Raw genomic sequence first — 9,735 nt, 5'->3', positions numbered from 1 at the left:
CGTACCCACTGTATTTATCCTTTATTTTACCAGGAATTATCGCATTGAGATATAAACCTCTTCTACCGCGGAGTCATGGCCAAAATGGCGACGCAGAAAGTTTCACACAAACAGATTACAAGCACATAAAACCAAAGCATATAATAAAGAATAAAATCTTATCCAGCATCATTTGAAAAAAAAAAAAGCAAAACATTCACACGTTTCCTTTAGGTAGGGCAATAAACAAATGTGTATAGGCTTCATCTGAGTCTAATGAGAAAATATCACTTATGATATTGAGCACAGTCATGTGTGCTCTTAGCTTTCATGAAAATTTCAATGTTAATCCAACATATTGAAATTTCAGTCTTAATCAAATGATGGTTTGGTTACACTTTATTTTAAGGTGTCCTTATTACATATGCTACATATACTTACTATTATAACAACAATTAATTATGCATCTTAAATGATTTTAGCAAATGGCTGCAATATAACAAAGAGTGAAAAATTTAAGGGGGTCTGAATACTTTCCGTACCCACTGTACATGCAAGTAACCCCACCCTGTTGAAAAAAACAGCATATGCTGGTTAGGTATGGGATGCTGGTTTAAGCTGGTCCTTTGCCAGCACATGACCAGCTTAAACCAGCACATGACCAGCATAAACCAGCAAAGGACCAGCTTAAACCAGCTAAGGACCAGTTTAAACCAGCAAAGGACCAGCATAAACCAGCAAAGGACCAGCTTAAACCAGCTAAGGACCAGTTTAAACCAGCAAAGGACCAGCATAAACCAGCAAAGGACCAGCTTAAACCAGCTAAGGACCAGTTTAAACCAGCAAAGGACCAGCATAAACCAGCAAAGGACCAGCTTAAACCAGCTAAGGACCAGTTTAAACCAGCAAAGGACCAGCATAAACCAGCAAAGGACCAGCTTAAACCAGCAAAGGACCAGCTTAAACCAGCATCCCATACCTAACCAGCATATGCTGTTTTTTTCAACAGGGCAATCCAAACCCTAATCCTAACCCGAAGTAATCCTAACCCTACAGTAAGTACATGTAATTAATTAATATTACTCAGCACTTAAATATAATTACACTGTAACAAGGACACCTTAAAATAAAGTGTAATCGTTGTTGTTTTTTTATAATGCATACTTTACTCATATTACTATAGTAAGTACATTTCACGTGTAACAAGGACACTCCAAAACAAAGTGTCACCAATAGTTGGATGCAAACATAACATTGTATCAACGTCACCTTGCTGTCTGAGATCACTCTATCTTTGAAGAAGAGATATTCAAAGGTGTGTCGATGAATTTGTCAGCATTTGCGATGCAGTAGTGAACCTTCCAGTGTGATATTGAGAAGATCTGGAACATCTGTGTTGTCAAAAGTGATTTTGAACCTTGCTAAAGACTATTGTCTATTTATTGTTGTTGTTGTTATTATTTAATTTGGTTCTATGCAGGAAATACATAAACACACGAGTTTAAGCCATAAAAAAAAAACTTGTAGCAAGGATAACTACAACTAATTGTGACAACTACAATGTGTTTTGTGAAAGCAAATGAGAAACACTGTGCTAATTAGCAAATATTCTGTCTTACCATTCTATTCTTACCTTTCTAATAATCAAAACCGCATCCTTTTGTCCCTGGTGATTACGTCCATTCTTTGTAAAGCTATCTGGAAGAAATCTGTAGCACAATAGCAGTTCATCTTTGGTCTTTGGTCCATCCAGTCATGTTGAGTATAATGATAAAGTAGCATAGATACGATTACTCCTAAATAGAAAAAGCTCTGCAGATCATAAGATTCCCAACACTAGAAACAAATGGCTTAAGTTAATTTTAAACAAGACTATGGAACTGTTGATGTTTGAACTGTTTGATGCTAACAGTTTCAGGGGCATTTCAGCACATATTTATGAATTCATCATAATGTAATGCAGCGGTGCAAAAAAATGTGCATTACTGAAGAATGCGTCAGATTAAAAACTGCACAGTACATGGCACAAATGTAATTCCTTAGCCTGTTTCTTAATGAAGGAAAGCTCCAAAATGTGTGACTTTTAGTTCACGTTAGCTTTGAAGTTAGCATCAGTATACTAGTGTACTCCTACATTTGACTGGTAGAAAATTTACACATTGTGTTAACATTTATGGCCACAGATCAAAAATAGTTAAGTAATATTATTTTTTGTCCAATCAAATGCTCTCTAGAATGAAGGCCCCAATATATTTCAAATTAAATCGAAAAACAAAAAGGTGTGATGTCATTTTGAACAAAATCTGGGCAAAATAAGTGTTTTTGGAGTTTGTATCAGTGGTTCAAAACAGTTTGTCAGCACAAACTTCTCAAAAAACTTTACGCAGCTGTTAAACACCTTCAATGGAACAACCGATACTTTATTTCCCAAATATTAAGCAAAACACACTGTATTAAAATATGATATGAATCTTTGAGGTATTTGCTAGTAGCTTAGAAGATGAAGAACAAGAACACATCACACAAATGGTGTTTGTTGCGACCATTTTTATATCTTCTGTGCACAATTTTGTGAGTGGAAATTAATATTCTTTTCAATGTTTTTTTTCTCCATGAAAAACATCATCATCAGTCTGAAATAAAACAATTCACTCTTTGTCCTTTCACAGGCATAAAGTGAGGAAATTTGCATCTTTACATAAAGTCCACATTTCATTCTGTTCTCAATCACATTCATTCCACGTTTTCTCTCTATATATTTATATATACTTTTAGTTTGTAGAAAATCAGTTTCTGGTCATTTGAAACCAGGCCATAAGAATCAAAACAGAAGAAAAGTCCTTTAATTCCTTCTATACATTTGTCCATTCATTTTTGCGCATTTTGTCTTCACCCTCCAGCGGTTTTCCTCCCTTCATCCAAAAGGACTCAGAGTGGCCAAATCGAGGAGGACTACAATCACAGTCTGATCTGAGGAAAGAAAACAACAAAGTTCCAGCGACACACCTTTGATGCCCCCCTTAGTCTCTGAGGAACACGGGCAGAGGAGCGACAATATGAGCGCGTGCTTTTGAATGTGTCTGCTGTCGTGTCGGGGAGGGCACAAAGTCGTCAGTAAGTGGCTAATGATGTCGGCATTGACGGTTGTCATGGTGACTGCGTGGGTGGGCTACTCTGGGCAGAGCTTGGAGAAAGGGAGGGACTACAACTGCCTGAAGGGGCGCCGACGGCCCGTGAACTGATCCCACCCGAGGAACTCTCCAAACCCTCAGAGTTCTCCAACATCTCCTGGATAAGAGGAGGCATGGAGCCGGGAATCTCCATCTTCAAGGTGATCACACGCTCTGCCCCTGTGAAAGATGAAAAATTCATTTTGTTTTAATTTTATTTTTAAGTAGCTACACATGAATTTGTCTTGCAGTAAAATACAAAGTTCTGCCATGAAACTCTAGAGGGCGCAGTCCGATAGGTCTAACTCAATCTGACCTAATGACATCATTATCACATGGCACAGCTGATTGGTTCTCTCCTGTATCGGTAGCCAATGAGCTCGCTGCTCAACATTCAAATATATGACTAGTGCAGTTGCAGCTTGCTTCAGAAACCCTCCACCTTCCCCAGCTCCACCTGTATAGATCTGCTACGAGGGGATTCATTTATGCTATATGGGGGTTATTTCATGTATGTTATATTTGCAGCAGCAATATTTCTTACATGCTCACAGCAGCATGTTGTGGATGTAATGGCAGTAGCAAGTCTCGGGACTTGCTCTGCCGCAGCAGCAGCGTAGCAGATCTATTCCGTCAAGACCAAATACATTAACATTGTCATGTACATTACCATGCCAATCCCTCTGAGAGTTGTCATGACAGAAATAGGATTAGAACTCATCCATGAATAAGTCATGCGAATGAATTCGACTCACCCTTGGCACTGATGCTCCTCAGGTCGGTGATCTTCATCAGCATCTTAGGGAACATGTGAGGTTTGTGTGGCCTCCTGTTCCTCACATAGATCTTCAGTGCTTCCAGCAGAGGTTCCTGCAGTACATCCACCTTATCGGCTTCCTCCAGGTCCTGCCGATCTAAACAAACCAACAAACACCACTTCATATTCGGCTCAAAAAGCTCACAGGTTGTGGTAAGAGAGCTTATAGGCACACATTCAGACTGAGCAAATCATGGAGAATCGATGCTTTTAGGGGTGAATCTCAAGAAATCTGTCAAGAACTTTCAGGTCATCTTTCACCCAAAAAAAAAAAAAACTTGCTTAATTAGAGTAGATTTTTTTATTGTATTGTGACATTATCTATATTCTAATATTTTATCCCAGAATTCTGGATACCGTTAATTATTTAAAAAAAATCTATTTTGTATTTATTTTACAGTCTTTAATTATGATTTTAGTAAAAAAAAAATAACAATAATTTATATATATATACACATATTCATGCTTCCTTCTGCTGACCAACTTTTTGAAGATGCTGATTTCATTTTCCAGCAGGATTTGGCACCTGCCCACACTGCCAAAAGCACCAAAAGTTGTTTAAATGACCATGGTGTTGGTGTGCTTGACTGGCTAGCAAACTCACCAGACCTGAACCCCATAGATAATCTATGGGGTATTGTCAAGAGGAAAATAAGAAACAAGACCAAAAAATTCAGATGAGCTGAAGGCCACTGTCAAAGAAACCTGGGCTTCCATACCACCTCAGCAGTGCCACAAACCGATCACCTCCATGCCACGCCGAATTGAGGCTGTAATTAAAGCAAAAGGAGTCCCTACCAAGTATTGAGTACATGTACAGTAAATGAACATACTTTCAAGAAGGCCAACAATTCACTAAAAATGTTTTTATTGGTCTTATGAACTATTCTAATTGGTTGAGATACTGAATTGGTGGGTTTTTGTTAAATGTGAGCCAAAATCATCACAATTAAAAGAACCAAAGACTTAAACTACTTCAGTCTGTGTGCATTGAATTTATTTAATACACGAGTTTCACAATTTGAGTTGAATTACTGAAATAAATGAACTTTTCCACGACATTCTAATTTATTGAGATGCACCTGTATATATCAGTTATTTTTTTAATGTATTATTTTTAAATATCATAAAAACATACATTAGATAATAATCTTGCATTATTATATTATTTAAATTGCCCAATAAATACTAAAAGGATTTTGTAAATATTGTCTTTAATAATGAAGATTTTGGAAGAAGAAGAAAATAAAAACAATTGTTACTTTAAAAATAATTGAAAATATTTTTACTTTTTAGTTTTAAAATATCTTTATGTAAATGATTTGAATGGAAACAGGTTCTCTTCATGATAAATATAATTTCTTCTTCTGATTTTGTGGTGAAATCTGACCTGGCCATGTTTTCATGAGACTATATTATATGTTCTATGAGCATGAGAGGTGCAAATACCATCACCAAACACTGCACGGCACTAGAGGTCCATGTATCAAAAACATGGAAATTTCATGTGACACTAAAGACTAATGGCTAAAGAATAATGGTTGCTGAAAATTCGGCTTTGCCATCACATGAATAAATGACATTTTGAAATATATTAAAATAGAAAACTTCTTTTAAATTATAATATTTCACAATGTTATGGTTTTTACTGTATGTTTCATCTAATAAATACAGCCTTGGTGAGTATGACAGACTTCTTACAAAAACATTAAAATAATCATATTATTTCAAACTCCAGCATATAACACTGTGCACCGTATGTATGAATGCAAGAAATGCCAAAACAGTACCTCCACAGAGCAGGCAAATAGCACTGAGCAGTCCCGTCTCTGCATCATCCATTTCTAGCGGTAGTAGCTGATTGGCGAAGGCGAACACCAGGTCTGTTAACGGACCGAAGCCAGCATTGTGCATCTGTGTTCGGTTCAGCGTTAGCCCGTCAGAGAACGTCATGGTGTCTTGATCAGGCGTATAGCGGGTACAGATCCTCAGAATCTAAAAACAGAAACAGAGAGGAGACGTGTTGGTCTTAACTCCGCATATTGTTGATCACAAAAGAAGAGGTTTTTTTTGAAGAATGTAACCAAACAGTTGATGGTCCCCATTGACTTCCATAGTATTTTTTCCATACTATGGAAATCAATGGGGACCAGAAACTGTTAACTGTTTATTTAGCCATATTCTTCTAAATGTATTTATTTATTTTTCACACAGGTTTAAAACAACTTTTAGCTATGCCTTTCATTAACAATTTTATGATGAAGTACAAGTGCACTTTTTCACAAGGGAATGCTTGTGGGATTAGAACCTACAACCTTCAACGACTCAAATGGGACCCTCAGTCTGTTTTCAGCTTTAGTGATATAATGTAGCCCCGCTGTGAGGCCAGCGCAGGCTTCGAAAAAGCTGGGTTAAGTGTGTGTTCTCACCAGTATGTCGAGGCAAGCGGCTTTCAACAGTGTGATCTGGTCTGCGATTGTGAGGGTGGTGAATCCCGGCAGCTGCTTGGCGAACTCCACCGTCTTTATGATGCACTTGGTGGAGAGCTCGCTGAACTTATCCCACAAATCCACGTCCAGTGACACGCGTCGCTCTGAGCTGTTACTCTATACTCAGAGAGAGGCAAAATTCAAGTACACTAGACCGCTACGGTAAATGTTTAATAGCAGCATCAATAATGGCTGAAAGAGTGGCATATGAACTCTGGCTGTCAGCTTCAGTGAAATCTGCTTGTAAACAGAAGCAGAATCAGCACAGAGTTCTGGGAGTTATTGGCAAACTGACACATACATACATTACGTGTAATCCAATGATTTCACTAGGGCTGGTGATATGGCTAAAGAATGTCAACATTTGTCAGACTTTTGATGATATTTAATGCATCTCTTAGGATATCTCTTATTTATGTCAATATTTTTTAACCATCATTTAAGCAACGTTACCAATGTAAAAAAATCAATGGAATCAAAATGAATTCAAGGAAGAATTATCAGGCATGTGAATAGTGAAGGCCAAAAAATTCTTCCCACACATTTTTCTAATTGAGAAATATATTACTAATGCAAAAATAATATTGTACTGTAAAACAAAAAGGAACAATAATAATAATAATTTACAGAACAACAGTAAAATTTCAACAACAACTAAAAATAATTATTTGTGGCTGTTTTTACTCATTAAACCATACAGCTTTTATTTAAATAAACCTACATATATTTTTACTAAAGCATGTAAATGAAAGAAAAATGCCACCCAGTGATGTCTGTGAACATTTTTGAGTGACGATGTTGAAAAATACATAAAGAAATGGGTTATGAACAGCAAAAGGAAAAACCATCACAAATATAGTGAACATTTAGTATATCATTCAGCCCTCGCACGCTCTTACCGTGGTGTATTTGCCGAGTTGACAAAGCGAGGGGAAGGTCTCTTGGTGGGCTTTTCTGATTCTGACAATCATCTGCTCTGTGTCTGGGCTCAGTGTGTAGCTTTCTGTACATTCTTGCTTTTTCTCTTCTTTCTTCTTCTTATTCCTGTCGTTCCTCACTGCTATACAGAAAAAAAGACAGACAACAAAGGTCAATGTTGATTGTACATATTCTAATGTCTGTTAAAGGTTCTTAAAGGGGTCATATGATACAATTTAAAAAATGTTCTTTCTCTTTGAAGTGTTACAAGCTCTTGGTGCATAAAGAAGATCTGTAAAGTTGCAAAGACTAAAGTCTCAAATCCAAATAGATATTCTTTATAAAAGTTAAGAGTCAACCACGCCTACCTAAAACGGCTCGTTCTAACACGCCCCCACATGTCTACGTCACGATGTGGGAAGATTTGCATAACGCTGCCCAAATGTTCACGCAAAGAAAGGCGGCGTAACTTTTATTCTCGCTGTAGTATTGTTGCTGCCGCCGCCATGTCGTGAAGACGCTGTGTGTGTCGTTGTGAAAGCGAAACTACTTTGTTTGGTCTTCCAAAAGAGGATGATATCTGCTTCGTCATGCCAAGAGCTGATCTGTGCTGGTCGCTGAGGAAATACATCAACTTCGCGCTGTGGATCACCGGATTGGCTTTCACCGTGGACAAAGCGGAGTCCAGCCCGGGGTCGTCACATGGGGTTGCCGCAAGCCTACCGGCTGCGCCGTTCTCAAGCCCGCCGGCCTCCGCTCACTCTAGCCCGCGGATGGACAACGCTGTGTTTCGTTGTGAAAGCGAAACTACATTGTTTGGTCATTCCAAAAGAAGACACGACTAGAAATCAGTGGTTAAGTTGTATTTACAGAACAGTTCAACCCAAATATTCAGATGTGTGCAGCGCATTTTATGGAGGACTGTTTCCTGATCCTAGAAGAGTAGACTACAATGCCTGCTGTTCTGACTCACAGACTGTAAGTACGTTTTTTATATTTAAAGAATTTGCCACTGATGATTCAAACACGAGTTTTGAGCAGTGTAGAGTAGCGCTTGTTGTTTGTCATTTCTCCGATCACAAATGCAGACATGGTTTTATGTTTACGCAGCGCAGCGCAATGCAACGCAACGCGTAAAAAGACAGTACAAGTCATTATAGAGCGTAATTATGTAAAAATGCCTTGTTTATAATGGGTTTTCATGTTTTTGAATCATCGCTCCGGCCTGACAGGGCATCATCACAATATGGTAAAGAGGCGTAACATTTCCGTCACACGCTTGAGGTATTCGGTCAATCACAACGCACTGGATAGCTGGCCAATCAGAGCACACCTCGCTTTTCAGACCGATGAGCTTTGTAAAAATCGACGCGTTTCAGAAAGGCGGGGCATAGCGGAGAAACAATAATGTACAGTATGTGGAAAATAATGTGTTTTTTTAACCTTAAACCACAAAAACACATTTCATTACACCAAATACACAAAATAATGTTATTTTTAGCAGCATCAAATGACTCCTTTAATTCTTCTTCTTTATAATAACAAGTTATACAATATGTTAATTTCTTACAAAATACAATTCTTGATCTTAAGATGACATTCAAATACGTAGATCATCATTTACATTCAAAACAGATATATTAAGCTGTCCCTCTAGTCATTTTTTTGTCTTGAGCATATCTTAAATGAGTCACGTCTTTGTAAGAACTATAAAATTTAGTAAAGAATATTTTGGCCCTCTTGTTAAAAATAATAAACTACATGTGCCTTGCATAATAATAATAATAATATTTAAGTTAAATTGCATAATTAATTTTAGATAATTTTTATTAAATATATTTTCATCAAGCACAAATAACTCAATAATAATAATAATAATAATAAAAATTATTAATAAGTTATTTTTAATTGAACATTGGTGTTGTTTATAATATTAAATTCTAAAATCATTTAATCACATTTTATCATAAATTGTATGATGACGTAATTTCAGGAGAAAATGAAGTTGGCAGGAAAAAAACATGCATTTATTATTATTACTACTACTTTTTATTGAACATTGGCATATTTTACAATATTTAAAACATTTAATCATATACTGCATTATCATCACAACATAAATTTGCTATCACAGTGAGATGTGTGGCCATGCCATTTCAGAGAGAAATGAAGAGGGCAGAAAAGAAAAGAGATCTCAAGAAGACAGATAGGAAAGAATGAGTGATGGGTGGAACAAAACAAAAAAAAGAGAGAAAACTTGCATGCGTAGCAGTGAAAGGCCGTTTGAGATACAGTAAGCAGCAGTAATGGAGTGAGATGAGACAGACGGACAGATAGAGGAAACGTGTTAGAGCCAACACAT

General features: G+C 37.1%; 1 protein-coding gene across 4 annotated transcripts in view; it reads right to left on the bottom strand.

Moving 5' to 3' along the window:
- Nucleotides 1-2,446: 2,446 nt before the first annotated feature.
- raraa (retinoic acid receptor, alpha a) overlaps nucleotides 2,447-9,735 on the bottom strand; it is a 40,491-nt gene continuing 33,202 nt past the window's right edge. Inside the window, exons 5-9 of one of the 4 annotated variants that reach the window (XM_016258099.1) lie at nucleotides 7,355-7,512; nucleotides 6,396-6,572; nucleotides 5,757-5,961; nucleotides 3,905-4,063; nucleotides 2,447-3,329 (exon numbers count right to left, since the gene is read on the bottom strand). In XM_016258099.1, the coding sequence (XP_016113585.1) occupies nucleotides 3,127-3,329; nucleotides 3,905-4,063; nucleotides 5,757-5,961; nucleotides 6,396-6,572; nucleotides 7,355-7,512 (902 nt within the window). In that variant the 3' untranslated portion in view covers nucleotides 2,447-3,126. Of the gene's footprint in view, nucleotides 3,330-3,904; nucleotides 4,064-5,756; nucleotides 5,962-6,395; nucleotides 6,573-7,354; nucleotides 7,516-9,735 lie in introns of all 4 variants that reach the window. The other 3 variants (XM_016258098.1, XM_016258100.1, XM_016258101.1) reach the window with 3 other exon arrangements.

The sequence above is a fragment of the Sinocyclocheilus grahami genome, unplaced genomic scaffold, assembly GCF_001515645.1.
Source record: "Sinocyclocheilus grahami isolate Dianchi unplaced genomic scaffold, SAMN03320097.WGS_v1.1 scaffold1642.1, whole genome shotgun sequence".
In the NCBI taxonomy this organism is placed as follows: domain Eukaryota; kingdom Metazoa; phylum Chordata; class Actinopteri; order Cypriniformes; family Cyprinidae; genus Sinocyclocheilus; species Sinocyclocheilus grahami.
This window is presented reverse-complemented; position numbering and strand designations above follow the sequence as displayed.